General features: G+C 39.1%; 1 protein-coding gene across 2 annotated transcripts in view; it reads right to left on the bottom strand.

Annotated features, from left to right (window-relative positions):
* Positions 1-20,194, bottom strand: part of ST6GALNAC3 (ST6 N-acetylgalactosaminide alpha-2,6-sialyltransferase 3) — a 222,246-nt gene that overhangs the window by 110,540 nt on the left and 91,512 nt on the right. For both annotated transcript variants that reach the window (XM_064516069.1, XM_064516070.1), the window contains exon 2: positions 10,938-11,132. In XM_064516069.1, the coding sequence (XP_064372139.1) occupies positions 10,938-11,132 (195 nt within the window). The remainder of the gene's footprint in view (positions 1-10,937; positions 11,133-20,194) is intronic.

A 20,194-nucleotide genomic window follows, 5' to 3' on the forward strand; every position in this document is an offset into this window, starting at 1 on the left:
ATATAAAACCCAGGTGTTTATGTACATAAAATGAACAGCTAATTTCTTAATAGATCTGGCGCATTTCATAATGAAAGCTGTTCCTCTAATGAATATAACCATTTAAACTGCAAGAAAACTTCCTAAGTCTGAATGGAAAAAATAAGGGTAAAAGTCTGAATTCCAAGACTAACTCAAGTCAGTTTTGCGGGACTATGTCACATGAACTGAAACAGAACAACAACAAAAAAACTCACGTTGCCTTTTAGCCATACACCTTTTGTAATTGGTCTCATACAACGCAAATCTTTATGACCTCTTCTGAGTTAAATCATGTTTATGCCTTATTTTTAAAGGTGATCTTCAGGAGAAAATTAATGGAATTTGCAGAAAGAGCAGAAAAGTGTGAGGAAGGTAATGAGCTGGGCATCATCTTGGGAAACTGCAAAGTGATGCATCTGCTGTAAAAACATCCAACAGATTTTAGGAAGAATAAATCTCGGGTAATACGGGATCTGTAAGCAGAGGTAACACGTTCTGCCATAGGGAAGCAACACCTCCTCCCTGCCATTAGGGCTGAATGCTGCACAGAGCACTGGAAAACTGAGACAGCTGAGAAGAAGGTGGGCTTTTGCTACGGAAGAATTAGGAAAAATAAGGAAGAGTTTGCCTGGATAATGTTGTAGTAAACGTGGACCTGCAAGTATCTATATTTGAAGAGAGGAGAGTGACAAGGAAGTAGAAACACTTAATGTATTTAAAGAAGCAGGAAAGAAAGAAGTATAAATGGGTGTAATATTTTCCATATCTCAGTCTGTGAGGAAAAACTGAGAAAGTGAACTATTAAGTTCACTGCATGACTTCCAAGGGACGGGGGAGAAGGCCCATGAATTCTAAAAATAAAAATGGACAGGTTAAGACTTGAGTTAGTGTGGACTATGGGTCATTTATGTACTATCGGGGAGAGAGAGGAGCCAACTGACTTTTTTCAGCCCTGGATTTAATTTTTTGTACATGCAACTACTCAGCACACACTGAAACTTGCAGAGAAATATATACATTATTCACGCTACTCGTGGTAGACATGCACTGTAGTTTCAGTGAACAGGACTGGAAGTAATATGAGAGGAAATAGAGGCCTTAAAGGAAGACACTAATCTCAGAAACCTCAGAGTGTCACTGTAATTTTTTTTAAGGATTCTGTTATGATAATAGTTAGGTTTGCAGAAAATGATTTCTGCACTATTCAGCTAAATGACCTCACAGAAGACCATTTCTTTCCCACAAAATGAAGAGCAGATAACACCTACCAGAGCAGGAGCAAGCCATTAAATAGCAAATGGAAGGAGTGCCACAATGTTGTTTCGTACGTGATTATTAACAGCCTGAACACAGCAAATGTTTTAGATCTCACAACAGAATTTACCTCGCGTTGTGCGCAGCAAAGGCGATTCCTCATTTTAAACATGAGACAATATCACTCTTATTCACTGCTTGAAAATGACTTCTCATCTACAATTATCTGTCAGTTTTGCCTTCTCATTTTCAGCTATCACCAGCCTCCATAGCTACAGAAGTCTATTTCTCCTTGATTCTTGTGCTCAGCTCCAAAGTAATTTATTAGGAGTTACACATGCTTATCAAAGACAGACAGAATACACGTAAAAATTAATGACGGTCTGTGAAAGTTGTTATATATCATTATACAATATATGCCAACACCACTGCCTCAGTACCCAGCTTGCCTCGTCCTTTGTCAATCAGAATAAAGCATTAGTACAGTGCAAAGATTATTTTTGTTGCTGTTCTGGCAACAATGCTGTGGCAGTTATACACTGGTAATAAGTGATAATATATCAGGGATAGCAGATCCCTGAGCATTTTGCAAGGGAGTCAATCTGATTAATGCCATTTTACTTTTTGAACTTGACAAGCTCCAGAAATGTTATCTGCTCTTCGTAAACACGAATCCTTCATAAGCATGATGAAACTGCAGCAGTGAAGACAGGAAGTACTTTGGTCAAGGCCAGCAGCAGGACAGAAACTGAGACTAGCTCTTAAGAGTCCCAGCCTGCTAGCTCCCTATTCATGAGTTCCTGTTCCTCTAGATGCTCTCTTCCAAGCAGTGGGGCAACACTAAACATCACTGTTTGTATTACAGTAGTGGTATTAGCTCCCTCGGCTATCACTGATGCTGGTGATGACAGAATACTTCCAACACCATGGACCAGCTGGAGCAGAAACGAACAGGACAGCTCTAGAGTGGACTCACCTGTATGGCAGATGCACAAGGCTGCCCCTCTACATCCAAAGTATTCTCCTGTGCCCTATCTTGCCTTGACTCTTTGTTAATGTCTTTAGCACAGAGAGGATTAATGAAGAAGCATCATCAAGGATGTATCTGAAAAACTTGTATTTCTCTGTCTCCTAACCAGAGCATCTGGTTGGCCTAGAAAACACTGAAGAAGTGCCAGTTCTCAACATCTGGGAGACACCGGCATGGCTGAAAATGAACTTCTTGAGACTCAATCCATTTGAGAAAGAATTTATGCTTGTAAACTTATCGGAAAGAAATTTAAAATTGTGCATGAGCTCTGAGCTAAGACGTGATTTTTCCATGGGTTCTTCTGGTTTGAAATCTAGAAGCCATACTAACTTGCCAATTGCTTCTCAAAAACCTCATCACCCAAACACTGTATCAATATAATACATTCATCTTGGGGCACATCTTCAATGCCTGCAGGAACCAAACCTTGTGCAGAATGCAGCAGTAGCTGACTTGTTAAGAACAGCCTCTCAGCTCCCAAATCTCCAAGCTGTGCCTTAGGAGCTGTCCTAAATGGTGGCATTTTTTTGGAAAAGAGGTAATCTGATGACTTAGTGAAAGAAACTTCGGCCAGTGAAGAGCAAGTCAAACTTGGACATAGGCTGAAGGAAGAAACTAGCAGGTTTGGACAACGTACACTGGATCTAAATGGAGAGAGTCAGAGGAAATGGGATAGACATTACACACCTTTAACAAATTCATGCTAGAAACAAGACAGGAGAAGCTGTACCTTAAGCTAGAAAATATTACCAAATCAATAAAATTAATTAATTAAACAAAAAGCATCAGAGAACAAAATTGGTAGTCATCAATCAATTCTATAATATACTGTATGTCATCAAATCCTGGGTTACTGTTTTTATTTAAAGGTCGACCTTGGTCCTTCACCATTGTGTTTAATTTCCATTGTACAATATTTGCATATGCTGACCTAAGCTTTCAGTGCTCTCCACTGGAAGTACTTTTGGGTGATTTTTGTGCATGTAGTCAGGCATTTCCTAGGAATCTGAAGGTATTTGGTATTTTCTAAAAATTTAGAAAAATACTTTTGAACTTGACGCACTCTAGACATTTTATTTTCTCTTTATAAACATGAATCCTAGGCACGAGCACTCAAAAAGGCAGAAGGGAAGGAGTGCTGATAGCATCACTGAACCAGAACCAGGGAAATCATCCCAAACCAACTTTCACTTTGGCTGGTGAAATATTAATAAAAGGCCCTTGTGAATTCTTTGCAGCCTAAAACAGGAGCAAGCAGGTTCTATACCCTGGAGAAATACTGATCCAAGATCTGTGGCATTTTCTTCAATTTCACATCTAAAACTCTGGGTCCTAACTACAAGAGTCTCTTAAAGACAAGCCTGAGAAGCTGTACTTCAAAAATGATGCTATTACTTGGAGAAAAGAGGACTGGAACTGGTGTGGACAAGGTAAAGGCAGTAATGTGCCCCCCTGGGGTGGGGAATAAAAATGGAGGATCAATTGTTATTATTAAATGGACAATTCCAAAATGACTCCAGTAATTTCTTTGTGCTCATTTGGGAATTTCATTTAGCGACGTATTTATTCAGCTAATGGGCATCTCAGCCATAATTTGACCGCTTTTCTGAGTGTCAGCAAGCAACAGACTACTGTAATCTTTGACTAGCTGAATATGACAAATAGATCAAATGGGGAGGGGAAAGGTAAAGCTGCAAGAAAGAAATACTGCCATTATCTGAATAAACACAGAATTTCATTTTTCCCCTAACTCTGCCCAGATTGAATTGCTTTTCATTTTATGGTGCAGGATTTACCATGAGATTTCCAACATTAGTGGTAATGTCACTTAGTGGTATAGAGGTAACTCAAAAAATGATTTATGATGGATAGACAGGCAGAATTTATAGCTATGGCCATACCCACAGCTCCCTGTTACACATATGGTAACTCTGTGAAGCAGAGCTCTGTGGAGCACACGCCGCCAGCGTGGTAGTGCCAGCAGGAGGCATGAGGTTTTCAACACAACTGTGTCGGCCCTTATACAGACCAATATAAGGCATATTTAGTAGTACTGATTAATGTATTCATCCAGACAAGAGAGACTATCCCAAGAAAAGCAATTTTTGCTGGTGCAATCTACATCCGCTCAAAGAGAGTCCCTTGCAGCATTACATCAGTACATTGGTTCCAGCCTGATCTGAGAGCAGAGAGCATGGATCAGCAGCTGAAGGTGCATTTAACTCCAAAGGTTCACGTTTAAATCTAACAAAATGCCTAACAGGAAAGGCTCATGTGGTACAAATTTCCCAGCAGCTCAGAGAAAACAATACAAGACACAAAAGCAATATATTCAAGCCACAGAGCCTTGCAGCAGAATCTGAAGCTGCCAAACTCAGGCTATGACAGATGGCCAAGGGAGCAAACTTAGAAAGCAAAGGCCTTCAAGGAAGATGGCAGTGGCTTTAAAACTGGCCAGTGATTGGCATGGTTGTCAGTGCTAGGGGTCTGTCTCTTGAGCAAGGTCTGGCTTCTGTGTTCACGTGTGCACCCATGTGCATATGTGCGACTGTGTGTGTGGCTGGCACTCCGCTTCCCTGAAGGGAAATATTAATAGTCTCAGAACAGCTCAATACTACACATCTCTGCCAGAACAGCTATGCTGGGCAAGAGCACAAAGGGCTAAAACTCCTGAATTTCATAGCCAGCAGAAACCTCTTGTGTAGAAATAATATCAGCAAGACTCCATTTTCACTGGCTCTTTCTACTCCTTGGTGTATTTTATACACCAGGACAAGATTTACTTTAGCCATCATCGCTGCATCCAACCTAAGGACACTTTGCTGGCAAAGGATACCTTGAATCTCTATGACAAATATGTTCCAGGTGTAAACACAGTAGGGTAGCAGCGGACGTGTTGTGATGGAGGCATCTTAATTTTTAAAAAGCAGTAGTGGGCAGAAATTCACTGTGCAAGTGATAAGATACTGCGCTCTCAGCTGATGAAATGAAACACCAAGAGGACAGCTTGCTTGCTATCAATACAAACCAGCCCACCCTTCATTTAGCAAACATTACTGACAAAGAGGCTGAAAACACATCGTAGTAACACAATTCAGTTCTCATACAGAGTAAAAGCACATTCACGTTAGAGTTTCTCCTCCCTCCCATCGACTGCAAGCCTTGTCCTTCTCTGTTTATTACGCCAGCCAGCCCACCTTCCGTGATTTCCCCAGTGGTTTGCACTCATGCAGGAAGTTATTACACCAAAACTATCTGCTCTCTTCCTTACCAATCCAAAGAATACTTCATCCACCTTGACTGGTCCTTTTATACACCTGACATGTAGCTAAAAACAAACTTTACTGATAGAAATCTGTCTATGAAGCTGGCTAGTTGCGAAACTTCAGTTCTGTCTCTGTTTCTCAAGACAATTTTCATGGTGTCTCTCATTTGGAAAGGTGTCCTCCACACTTCTCACGAGGAAAACGTAACTGGCACCTTCTAGTACATAGTCCACTATTATCTAACATAAAGCTTCCTGTTTGCTGGCAGTACAAAATCCTTAAGAAGGCAGAAGAAATCTCTGGAAATTTATAACCAAGGTGGATGGCAAACCTATGACACCAGGCAACTCTTCTAGTATAGCCTGTAAGCTCTCATCAACAGTGATCCAGCTCATGATTCTGTGCATCACAAACATTTATTTTTACCAGGCCAGATTCTTTTGGGATGAGATGGATTAACTTCTGATGGCACAGCACAATGACGGACAGTAATCTCTTTCCAAGTCCCTTAGACTTTTTTTAAACAAGCAGAGCTGCCGCACAGGCACCACTGCTTGGCTCATCACATTTAGGCTCTGTGTGGAGCAGATTTAATTCCTTTGTATAGAACAGTTGATATATTTATCCTGGCACTTGACTTTTTCCTCATGAGGCACCACCAGAGTTGTGGCTGCTTTGAAAACCAGAGCTAATTCCATATATACAGAAGGAAAAGGGCTACGTTGGCAGAATTTACTCTATCCAGGACTCTTATCATCTGCACTTGCTCCCTCTCTTCTAGGTTCATAACAGTGGTTTCAGGTGGACCATGCAGCTTATTCTGAAGGTGGTTCTTCTCCCAGGCAAAAAAAAGGGTTGGGAAGAGGAATAGGGCAGTGGGGACTCTAGCAATAATTTGTTTAGTGAATGCATCTTCTGTTAGTCATTAAGATACCAATTCAGTTGCTTAAACATGGGTATCTTGTATCATTTGAGAACCCCGATCGTGTTTGAGACATCCACAGAGAATTTATGGGTTTCTCCTGGACAAGCACCTAGGCAGACCTGGGTGGACTTGGTCAGTCAAAAATTTTCAAATGACAAAAAATACTTATATCTTGGAAAAGAAATTGAATCTCCAATGGTTTGGGGCAGGCAACACTCTCACTGTGCCACAACTGGCAAGCAATTAATGCTTGTACACTAGTTTGTCCAGGTCACAGGACAAAACTGTACGCGATACTATGATCCAAATCTACTTCTTAGCTATCAACACTTATTGACAAGGGGTTTGGTTTTAATTTTTGTTTTAATTACAATAGAACTAAAAAGAACCATAACTGCTACCATACATGTTCCTTGTATCTAGGATATTTACCCTGTGCTCATCACTATACTATGAGATCCTTCAATATCCATGACACAAAACCTTTTCTCTCCCTCAGAATTCATTTTAGATTAAGCTATTAGATCTCTCAAAGTTGCAGTTTAATGTAGGGACTTTAGGTCATCTCAGAAGGTACCCTTTTCCAAGAACAGTTTTAATCTTGTATAGTACTTGAATATACTTCTTCTAATTATGTTTCAAGTGTTACTGCAGCTATATTTCAAATTTTACATATGTAAGAAAATACCATATTATTTTAATACTGACGGTAGAATAAAAATCTATTCAAAATTCACCTTTCTGGAAGCACAATCAAATATCCAAGAACACTATTAGACTTGCTCAGCATAAAGTTTCGAACTGCTAATGGGTTTTAAATTGATGTCATAATGCTGCAATTTAAATACATGATGTGCATTAATTTTACCAGAACTCTTTGTAGAGTAGGAGTGGTATGAAAGTGGGAGGAAGGTTATTTTTTTTTTATACCTAGTTCTTTTTATCTACTTGCCCATGCTAGATACACAAGAAGAATCATCACATCAGTTTAGGGCGAAGGGGTTGCGAAGTTTACTCAAAAAACAATAGGTTTCAATTAGGCAACTGTGGTAGTATTATATCAAAGTAATACTTACTATGAAAAAATACCAAGAATAAGATAAAAATAGTTTCACAAAATAGGCAGATGATATTTCTTAAAGATAGACTTCATGGGAACTATCATCAAAATCTATAGATACAAAGCACAGGAAATAATGTACAGAAAAGACTGTGGGTCTTCTTACCCATACACTTCCCTTTCATTGTAAGGTCAAAATTCACGTACTTGGGTGAGAGAGCAGCACTGCAAAACAGGCAGCCACAGTCTCTCTCAGATCTCAGGGAGTCCTCTCAGATGTGGGTGTGGGAAGGGGAGAAGAGGTCACATCGTGGAAGGGATCCTCTTGTACTGAGGGGAGGGGAGGGACTGGATGCAAATATTCTAGGTGAAGAATCATCTATTTCAGCAATATCTCGTCAAAAAACTAAAATGTGCCTAGACTTAACAGGCAAGAATAGTACAACACTTAACATCTATTTATACTTCAAATATAGTATGTTTACTGTACATAAAGTCAGTTTTTCCAAAGCTGTTGCTATAGCTACAAATCAAGGAAACCATAGCAACAACACTGTATTATGCACAGCTTTAATTAGAGATTAAGTTATGTCTTTCTTCGCAGTTTATATTAAATACTCCCATATAATCTAGTTATAGTAATTTTAAAATATTTTCAGACTTTTTTGTGATAAAAAATTCCATAGTATTACACTGTCAAGTCAAATAGGCAATACACTTGAAATATGCCTTTACTGCATTATTTTGATCACACCCAATAATATGCATGTCACTGGTTTCTACTTGAGATAAATATGGATATTTGTATCACCATATTTCCTGAACTTCTTTTACTACACATCACTGAACCCTTCGGCCTTAACTACCAAGTAACTGATTTTCCAATATCTCTTAAGGTTTCCAAGTCCCATCCCATTCAGCTTTACCCAAAGGATAGGAACTCCTCCTATCTTCAGGAGAAAGGGCTGTTTTTCCTTTTTCTGCAGAAAGTGAGGGAAGGATGGGAAAGGAAATGTAGTTCATCTAGATTTTCTAGCTTCCCTATCATGTCAGATGACTGACTGGCTTGGTGCTAAATTACTCTGCTTTTTTGGCCTTATATATATACACTTATTTAGTAATGCATTGAGAAGTTGGCACTAGAAGGTCGCAGAGATGCTGTATGCAGCCAGGCTCCTCTGCCTCAGAAACGAGCCTGAAGGGAACAGGAGAAGGAGAACAGAGAACGGTGAAGAATGAAGGACAAGGATGTAGAAGGACATGGAAGTGTCTGATGAAGAGAACGGAATATTCCTGGACAGCAGGGAAGACATTGGACCCAGTGGGGTGACAGCCTTCCAAGGAGATCCCAGGAGACCATGAACGTATTCAAAAGGTGTGCACATATTTTCTCAATAAAAGAGAAAGCCATAATTCATGTATTTAAAAGCTTTCTCTCCTGTCTTCTGTTCCATCTTAAAATTTTCTGATAATTCACTATGGTATAATTTTATCACTTTTTGGATCTTGCCCATTGATGAGATGGTAGGTCTCCCATTTTGCAAAAGTAAGTATGTGTAAGAAACATGAGTCATGTGAAAGCTTTTCACATAGGCAGCACAATAAAACTTCTCTCACAAAGGGAAGAATTAAATCAGAATATAGTGCATTCTCTATTATCAAGGCATGTTCAGTTTCTTCGTTATCATTTCAATTAGAAAATATTAATGTAATCTGCAAATACAAGGGGAAAAATTAAAGTTACTAAGTTTAAGGAGTACTTCATGACCTAAGCTAAATTGAGACAAATGTCTTGCTAATCAATACTGGCCACCAACTTTCAGGACATTCATTTCCATTTACTGTTGGAACTTCCAAGCGTGTTATCAAATTTAAGAATGTATTAAAGCTCCTGCAAGCTACATCTAACCTCTGATGAAGGCAATAGCGAATAAAAATGGATTAGCATGCTCGTTGTCCTTTCCAGTTATCAGTTAGGCTGATAGCGATCAAGTGACCGTGGCAGCACTACCTCATTCCAACTCCCTGCCTGGCACGGTGGCAATCGCATAACCCAGGGATATGCAGAACAAACTGCCCTTCCATTTTCAGTGGGTTCCCGGCCCTTTCATATTTAATATATTCTGGACGGAGCCTTAGCCCCCGTGAACTCAACAGCAGAGCTCCCATTCATTTCACCAGGACTGGATTCACGTCCTGACTCAGCTGTCTTTTCTGGTACTTATCCTTTATTTGCTCTGTAGATAAAGTACTTGGGCCTGCAGCATATTCAATGCTGCATTTTACATGGACAAAAATTAGAAGATGCAGAGGTTTAAAAGAAGTAACCTCCTAAAAACTACAATTCTTTCTCATTCTGATGTTCATTTTCAAGACCCGAACAGTAAAACAATAAGTAAGTTGTTCAATACATTCATACGGCTGGCTACCATGAAGTAGTGAAATACTTTCATTCGCTATAAAAGTTGTATTTGAATGCATTCCATATATGAATATAATAACTGTAATTTTATAAAGAAAAACAATACTAGTACGTGGAACTTAATGTTTCTCATGACTGACTGTTGTAACACATCAGGAATAAGTTTTAGAAAGAGTTAAATTTTTTATGTTTGCAAATTTATTTTCTGAGGTTGCACCTGTGCTAAGCAGCAAACACAAAGACAGAGAGAGGAAGATGGTGGGGAGGGAATCACCACCACCACTAAAACCCAACAATGTCGTTAGATACTCTGCCTCCTGAGATAGTTTAAATCGGGAATTCCTGTAAAATGTTCTTTTACCAAACTGAAAGCAAGTATTTGCAAGGCGTCTACAGTCCAAAGCACTTTAAAATACAGACTGGAAACACACCTGGCCTTCAAGTAACTACCAAATGTTAATGTATACTTTTATAAAAATCCAACAAATCTCTAGCTCTATGCCTTCTCTATATTTGTACATGTTTTTTTTTCATAAGTCATTCTCTTCTTCTCTTCTATGTACACGGAAACACAGATAAACTAGCTCTTACATAGGTATCCTCAGCAAAATTAAAAATTTTTAGGACTTCTATCAGGAAGACGCACAAGAAAATTTCCTTTTGAATTTGAGTGACGGAAGGCCTGAAATTAATTTGAAAAATTCTCTCGCTTGTATAAATGTTAATCTTCACTGTAACCAAGTATTATTTTGAGGCCAGCCCACTGTTCTAGCTACTGCAGACGTTACAGAAATTAAAAGAATTCAATGGTCATTTAAATAGTCTCATACTTTTAAAATATATTATACTCAGAAATATTGCTTGCTTTAGCTTTTCCACTGGGCAGTTAGTTGGGAGTAGAGAGAGAAAGATAGGGCTGCTGGTCCTTTTTGCTGCACTGTTTTGATACAAGGTCTTACCTCCTGCGTTTTCACATTTATATATCCATAGTGAGTTCTCATAGGCTGCCTCTGACCATTAGAAAACGGTATCCACTTGACGCTGGTTTGTCCAAAGCAGTTCAGGATCAAAGGGAAGTTAACGTCATTTGTGAGACGAACGATAATCAGGCAGAGGAATGCTGCAATGAAACTCACAGCAACAATGGACTTTCTCTGTAACGAAAAGAAGGAAGGAAAAAAAACAAAAAATTAAGAATTGTTTTCTAATAAAAAACAGGCAACTTCTATTGTAGGATGAGGGGAAAGCTTTAGAAAGCTTCATGTGTAATTATTTCATGATAGTCACCCCACTGCTGGAGCACAAGGAGAGGAAGACTGCACAATTTTTTTCACTAAATCTGCATTTCAGAAGTTTCAAGAGTTTTTTCTAGAACTAGTTAGAAACAAATCAGTTCTGCTTAAAAACAAACAGCATTTTTTTTTACTAAGTTACAAAAAAGCTACCAGTTTTAAATTTTATTTGAATTTGGAATGAAGGGGTTTTTTATGCAAATAGCCACACTAAAGTCTTCATGAAAAATCATCAGTGCTTGGGACACATGACACATAAGAAAACACAAATGACACTTGTATCCATACTACACCAACTTTATTGTGAAAAGAAAGATCAGCACAGATTTTATTTATTTTATGTTAATCTTAAATCATTCCCATGCAACAGAACATAGCACTCTAACCTTAAACATTTGAGAATAAATGGTTGGCAAACTCAACGCACCATTCTGCGTTTTCCCAGGTTCACAGATTTACAAAGTGAGGCATTATTATCTCGAACAAGACACCCTCCACTGTGAATAACGTAACAGATCTGAAATCTGTATCTAATTAACCTTTGCTTTCCACCTCTAACCTACCCAGTTGGTTGGACTGGTTAATGCAATCATGAAAACATATCAACTTTTTCCCTGTGTAACTCCTTAGTCTGCAGGAGAACAACCTGCAAGAAAACTCAATGTCCCCCTCATTTTTAGCAGTTTCTGAAATACTGCATTCAATTTCTTCTAGACAAATTACCTGGGGACGAAGCATGCCTTGTTAGACGGCATATAGAAATCCTAGATGAAATACTCTACTTCAAAGGTCATTTTTTGCCATTTTCCTGAGGGAATGGGCCAATGATTACTTACAGGTGTTTTTAATAGCACTTTAATTACAACCCAACTTTGCCTAATTTGCCATAGTTTAATCACCCTACTGAACATAATTCTATCATTCTAAACAGTAATATAAATGGAAAATAAGTACAGAGTAACTCTTAGTGCCGGATGGCACAACGCGATCCCTGCTGTTCCTGCATACAGACCCTACCAACTTGCAGCAACCAGCACACTCCAGGCGTAAGATGGCTTTTGTACACGAAGGCGGTAAGATCACAGGTGTTGCAATAGTGATGGAGGGATGAAAGGAGAGCTCCGATTGCAACCATATAGGACGACAAACCTGTTCTTTGCCTGGACGTTCATTTGACAGTCTGAAGAAACTAAAATGCTGAGCAGAAGAAACAATGATATTGACACCGCAAACATACCACAAAGGATGTAGACAAAGTTTTACTGAACATAAACCACACCGGTGGCCTAGGTACAGGATGCTGCTGTGCTTGGGTTCTGCCCATTTCTGAACACGGAAAAAAAAGAGCGTCACAGCAGGCACACAGGAAATCTGCAGGGATATTGCTGTACTCCTATACACAGGAGTTGACTATATACTGCATTATGGTGGGTCAGTTGCATGGTTCTACCTGTTTTGATGCATTAGAAGGCTGCAGGTTTACAAAAAAAAAAAAAGAAACAAAAGACTGGGATGGAAAACTTGGGTGGACGAGATCACTAGGAGGAGAAAGGGAACACAGAGACCAAGAGCAGCAGTATTCTGGCAATGTGATTCAGTGAGGGGGAATCTTAGTTAATTAACGGCAGTGTAATGTAAAATTAAAACTAGCAAAGCTTCAGAGGGCAGCGTAACAGCCTTCAGGATTCATGGAAGCCCCTGCACTTTGCATCAACTGCATTATAACAGATTTACATTATATTGCAATAAACTGGCTGGGGAGCACTTCTGTGTCACTTCTCTTTGTACCATATGGAGTCGGAAATGTTTAGCTATATATCAAGGCCTAGTGAGTGTTAAGAGCAGCCAACATGTGCAGAACAAGTGATAATTATTCAGCAATGAGAAGGAGAATGGATTAGTCACATTACTTATTGTAAATCAGAATAAAAATATTGCAAATATTCAAAGAGAAAGCTAGAGTCTTGTTCCGCTACACATGCATGCTTCAGCTAAAATGTCCACAGTTGGAACCAGCGATTCTGCACTGTGCGGTGCCGCTATCAGATTTCCATGAGTTCTGCCTTCCTGGCTTGCTGAATATCCTTGCTTAATTTTGTGCACATCTGTTCTGAACTTGAAAATGTTGCAATCATCCCTGTGCACTTCTCCTAAGGAGCTGTTTAAAGAGCTCCTGCCCCACAAAGAATTCAGATTGTGTGGCTAGAACTCTTGGCCTTCGTAAGATGCCAACTGCTTTCCATATTCCTTCTCTTCATATACAAAGGAAAAAGTCTGTTTGTGGCCTTCTTTTGTTTTGTTATGTAATAAAATGCTGTTTGAAAAAGAAAATGGCAAAGACTTCTATATGTGTGTGTTGTTTCATCATAAAGAACCTGAACTAGCTGGAGCACAGCACGATGAGGGAAAGGAATTTTTACAGCTGAAAGGAATGAAGGCATCTGTTACAATCATCTGGAAGAAGAAAAAACAAAATAGCCATATGCAAACCCAATGTCTACTTAACTTGTACAAAGGAAGTTTGTGCTAATGATTCAGTTCCATTGCGGATTTTATTAAAGGCGTGAGATTCGACAACGTGTGTTCTCTGAGGGGAAGACTACCACAAATTAGAGTTTCACTGGCTTCATAAATTTCAGTGCAAAAATAATTTAGAAAGCCCACAATGCCCCTATTATAATTTTAGCCTTCTCAAGGCAGTCTGCTGAATGACCAACAGTATTCGAAAGGGCATCTTTAAAAAGAATTGGCTAGCCTTAAAGTTCTTCCCTCCTTCACCCACTCAGGGAAAAAGTACCAGCGCTATTTGTCAGTAAGTACTTCTTGTAAAATCCCTCTTTCTACAGAGAAATGGATTTTGTTATATTTCCTCTAATAAAACTTAAAATTTAGCACTGAGACTTGAGGAATTGCAAATGACATCAGGACATGACAAAAAGTAGGGAGCAATACTGGAGATGAACACCAGACCTTAATCTGTCTCAAACCTTGTCTGTATCAACATTTTTAAGCACTTATAAAGCCTACCATTTGGGAGAGAGAAACCAGTATTCATTAGCAACTTAGCACAGAGACAAATCTCATTCCTTTTTAATTTTAGGTTCTCATAGATGCAAAGAGTCTTTTAACAGGAGAAACTTTCCTCTAACAGGAAAACTCTCCATATGTTTGTCTCAATCTATATACTTTTCCAGAATATTTTATACACGTTTTGATACAACTGACATTTTAATTAAAAATATATATTCAGTTACAAACCTTTTTGACACATATTCAGTGAGGAGTAGACAACAATATGTATTTTTAAATAGATTCATAGCTGGAAGACTTGCAAGGTATATTACCTTTCATCAGATTTTATTCCATTTACTACAGTACTAGACTAATTTAGCTGACAGTTGCAGGAAGAAAAACACCAAACTTATAAAAACAAAGTCCTATACTAAAGGAGCGATGGGGTTTCTTATTTGTTAACGACATTAAACAAAAGTAGACGGTCATTCAAGGTAAAAAAACAGATATTAGCGGACACACTTTAGATCAGAATATATGCAGTGCAATACCTGTGGCCCTGCTGGACAGAAAACACACTCTAGCACTAAACAATTTATTCTCAAATCCTTTTATTTAATCTCCACAATAATATAATTCCAGTTTTGGTTATTTCTGAGACATCAGGCTCACTCTGTCCAGTATGCATTTCAAAATCAATAAGCAGCAGACAGGATTCACACCTTTAAGGCTTGAATTTATATTTATGTTGTTGAAATAAGAAATGAAATAAAAACAGGACTGTCATACTACTATTGCTGGTTAGGATTTCATGGAAAATTTGGTGGGAATAAATCATCAACAGTAATACTTTTACGGATGTATATGCATCTGAATTTGGCAGCATGCTTCCTAAAACTATTTATAACCTTCATATCATCTGTTTTTGGCTAATTACCAATTGCCAGGATGATTCATTAGCTTTAGTTTGGCAAGAACTCAACAGTCTGAGTGAGTTTAAGTAATTTTTCTTTCATAATCTGTTAAGAAGCACGGACAAGACACGACCATTTTTTATAGTTTAATAATGCCTGATAGAATAGCAAGACACAAACGTCTTTGTTTCATACACACTTGCCTCGTGGGAAGGAAAAAAGGAGATATTTTCAGCATAGGAAGAAAATTTCACAAGTTATAAATTTTACTGAGGTATATAGTAAGCATCTTTATTACGCTTTCCAGCCCAACAGCAATACTATGCCACTTTTAATATATTATACGGCAAAGACTGTCAAAACACTTTACAAGCAGTAATAAATCCTCATCCTAGCAATATTAACAGAAAAAACCCATTTTACAGACACATAAACTGAGGCTGAAAGCAACTTCCCTCAGATAACAAAGCAAATCAATGGAATCTACTCCCAAACTTTTACTCTAGAATAATGTTGTTTCTCAGGATTATTTTTCCTATTAGTTCTGGCTCCATCAATACCTGTTAAGTGACAAAACTGAATACGATATCATGGAAGATAACCCCTTGGCCCCCTCGGAACTCGTAAAGTTCCCTGCCCCAAACAGTAACTGAAAATATACATTTTTTTCAGAAACTGATTTTTACAGCGCTAAATTTTTCTGTTATTTACACAGATACCTGATACCACTGTGCTTGGAAGGACAAATGAAAGGTAAAGAGTGACAGGAGGGTTTTGAGCCTCTTAGATGACAAGATATGCTGTGATATTCTATTACTTTCTCAGTATCTACCTTTATGTGTATACTGAAGAACTCAATCACTTTTTTAATACCTCTGCACATTATACTACATTTATTATACGTACTGATGCAGGTTTTCAGGCTTTTTACTCAAGGATAATACCAATTGAAAACAATAATGGTTACACTTACTGCATTTGTTTCATTTTGTAGACCACTATACGTAAAAACCAGTTTTATTTAATATTGTCTTTTATAGTCTGGAGCTTCATCTTCAACTGCTGCTTTCTGTTACAGCATAGCATAAAATGAACCTCTTCCAGCAGCCCAGCTCAGCACACCTTGCTGCCTTCTCTCGTGCTGGAATAAACACGCCTTCCCGCAACTCCTCTTGGCCTGGACCTCTCCAGCAGGGCTGCTGCAGGGACACCCAGGCAGGGGTCCTAACGCTCTTCAGACACAGAGCAAAACAGCTATATAGCAAAGATCCTTTTAAAAACAGAAATGTGTCAAACAACTTTTGCATGCAATCGGCAGCTTTACTTTTTTCTCCTCTAGAAGTGAGAGTTAACCTGAGTATGTTCAAAGGCTCTGCAGGAGAGGGCTGGCGATGTTTTCTCTCTCAACATAAGAGAATAATGCAGGTAGGGGATTATATCAGCAGTCAGATCTGGTTTGGGTTCAGAAACTAGAAAGATTAAGATTAAACCAAGTTTTTTCCAGAGAAAGGCACCTTTGCTAAGCTGGAATGTAACGGGGCCAGGAAGCGGAGGAGTCGGAGCAGAAATAAAGACCAGGGACACAGATGCAAGACAACAAATGCAGTGTATATACAAAGTAGATAGAAGAGGTATTATGAAAGAAACATGTAAGTTATAGCCTTCTGTATGGCCTGGAAAGTATTTCTTCTAAGAATGCACCCTAAATCCAGACTGTGTTCGTAGTTTATGATGCTTTGAGAAAGCATGAATAGGAGATCCACTGCTTCCTGCCTTCCTCATCTACAGGAGCTCCACTCTTTTCTATACCTAATACAGTCGAAGAGCTTTCAAGAACACACTTCTTTTCATTATATCTTTCATTGTTTTCATCTGTTGAAAACTTGTGACATAATTCAACTCAGGTAACCGTATAACTTTGTTACAGGTAGTATTCCCAATAGAAATAGCACAGATATTTAGGTGAAGTTATGAAATTACGTAAGGTGAAGAACCTGAAAACTTCAAGGAGTAACTGCAGAAGTATTTTGCAGGTTTCCCTCTAGCTATCATGCATAAGAAGTCACTACATTTGAAAAGCACCAATGACTCTGAGCACTTCAAATTGCAAAATGTTGCCAGATTGCAAGAATTAATCTGCATCACTATTCCCTCTCTCCATTAACTCAAAGCCTGATAAGAAAGAATATTTTTTTCCAAGATCCTAGCTCTTAGACTGATATCAGGCTTTCTGGCATTTTGAGTTCTTCATATCCTATGGCCATTCTCTCTCCCGCTCCTTTCCTGCTCATCTGAAGCTGGATTTGGGCTCTCTGCAGCAAACTCCCACTGGACCAGGATTCCCTCCCTAACAGCCTCTGCTCCCCAAAAGGCACAAACACATCATTAGCACAACTCAAATTTTCTATGGGCACAAAGCCACAGTACCACCAAAGCAATCCGACCTCCTGCGCAAGGCACTGCTTCTGTCAGTCTGCTATTTCATTTTTTACTGTAACTGAAAGCTGTCCGGTAGCTTAGAAGATCTAGCCTATTAAAATGCCAATGGCAGGGAAGTACATAATTGAAATAAGGTTGTTGATTTTTCATTCTATAAGATCAGCTAAGGATATTTAATCTAAAACTGCTGTTATTGATTCGTCAATGTCCTCCCCAACTGGGGTGAACTTGATCAGTAGCTGTAGATGCATGTTATATAAATACTAAGGTAGTCTCTGCATGATAAGGTAGTATCAAAAAAGAAAAAAAAGCCTCTGCAGTACATTTCTCAAATGGTGCTTTTTCACTCCGGATTATTGCCCAGCTCTTCTTATCAATAGCTTGGCAAGCTTTCAGACGCGCGCACACAGGCTGACGTACGCTTCCCTGTAATAGAACTGCTGGTACTAGAATTTGTGATCTTTCAACCTAGCACTTGGTTGCTACTACTTATTGAAGTACCACCTGATTGTAGCTATTTTTCACCTGCTGGGGAAAAGTTCAAAGAAAAAACTACCCACATCTGAGTATTAACTCTTACTCTGCCGGATATGCCTCATCTAGACGACCTCTGTATACATGCAGAAATACACTGAGATTCACGATAGGCAACATTGTAAGAACAAATGACCAGTGTTATGAGCATTCTGCCAGACACACTATGTTTGCCAATATTTTCATGTAAAAATCCTTTCAAAAAGTTGATTCTTTCACCAGAAATAGCCCTGAAGATATAAAAACCAGAAGAAAAGCAAAAACAAAAAGCCCAACAGACACATCAAGAAAGACTGCTAGAAGAAAAACATACCAGCAGATGAGTCTGCAGATCTCTACGTAAGAAAAAAGATGTAGTTATTAAAACCCTATTACATTTCTTCATTATTTTATCCGAAATATTAGAAATACTAAATTTCTTATTACAAAAATTTACTGCAAAGGGACTATGACAGCTTATAAAGTCAAACCAAGAGAAATTGTTTCTGCTCCTAGCAGTAACATCTTCAATGCATTCGGTACACGGCAGGAGGAATGAATGTTAATCACATGCCTACATGCTTAGCAAACACTATGGTGTGATGTAACCTCCTGAAGTACTAACTTTTAGATAAGAAAAAAACCCGAAGAAAATTAAATATATGACAGCAGCCCAAAGGCAGAAGAAATGAGAGTAAATAAAATGTTGCAGCAACCTCATATTCTCAGGCTGCACATCTGTGAAGAAAATGCCTTTTGCTGGAAACCTTCACTTGCCTGCAGCTCGCTTTTACCTGTGGGGGAAAGTTTATGCTATGGAGCAAAAACTGCATAACGAGAAATTCACACAAGTGAAATGTAATTGCCTACCACCATCTGGACAATGAACTTCCTGCATTGAATTATCCTGTGCAAAGTCCCTGACTGCCACGCTGGACTTGAAGCTAACAATAAGAATTGGCCTCATGCCTCAGTTTCCTTCTAAAGTCCAGTTAACACTGGAAGCAGTAAGAGATCTTGCTCAACCTGTTGCTTGGCAGGACCCTTGCTCTGGGCCTTCACACCAGCTTCATCCCACACTGCTCCTTGGGAGGTCTGAACTTTTGGAAACTTGCTCTGGCTGCTCTCTTTGCCATGGTGCACCTGCAATTCAAAAGCATGAAAAGGAAAACAGCAGCAGGTGGTCATCGTTCAGGTTAGCTCATTTTAGGCACCCTCAGGCAGCCAGTGCGCCTTAACACAATGCAGATTAATGGCTTGTTCTAGCGGGGGGGATGCACACTCGCCTTTCAGTTACACATGGAGAAGAGGCACATGGGCTCTTTCGAGAACGGCCAGAACAATTGGCTTTGCTCCAAAATGGAAGAACATACAAGTACTGAACATCAGGTTGGAGGCCTCATGCAAAACCACCACACCTAAAGAAGGTATGAATTCAGAGGACCAAGGTGAGTTAGGCAGAAACTATTCTTATGTGGAAAGATTGATCATCAGCCAGTCTGCAGGAGGATTTTTGTTCTTTGGGTTGGATCAGCTCATTTCATTTGCTTGCGTTTGACCAAGAGAGTCCGTCCAGCCTGGCTGTAGCAACGTTGTCCTTGGCTGGCAGGAGGCAAGAGCAGTCTCCAGGGACTGCCTTTTACAGAAAATAAGTAAACCAGGGCTTTAAATAGTTTTGGCAAGGCCTTTTCCCTTCAGCAGACACATGCATGGACCTGTTCTCTGTGGATGAAACCTTTTCTAGCCTACCTCCTCCATATGTAGCCCCAGTTGCTGTGTATACCATCATAGAAGTAAAAGGTGTCATTCAGCAACTCCATGCATGGTGTTTTTCTGCTATATGGAATAATATTTCAATAGGTATGGTCATCTATAGCTGACAGCAAAACCTAATGAGACCAGTTACTTTGTAATGGGAATTTTAAATTTTCTGCCATCTGTCTGGGAACATAACATTTTTAATGAGGAAAACACTCTTTCCCCTGCTGAATTCTTTTCTTTATGCTGTCTCCCATCTTGAAAGCTTAGAAATAGGGGCTATTGAAG

The sequence above is a fragment of the Dromaius novaehollandiae genome, chromosome 8 (genome assembly GCF_036370855.1).
Source record: "Dromaius novaehollandiae isolate bDroNov1 chromosome 8, bDroNov1.hap1, whole genome shotgun sequence".
NCBI classification, from domain to species: domain Eukaryota; kingdom Metazoa; phylum Chordata; class Aves; order Casuariiformes; family Dromaiidae; genus Dromaius; species Dromaius novaehollandiae.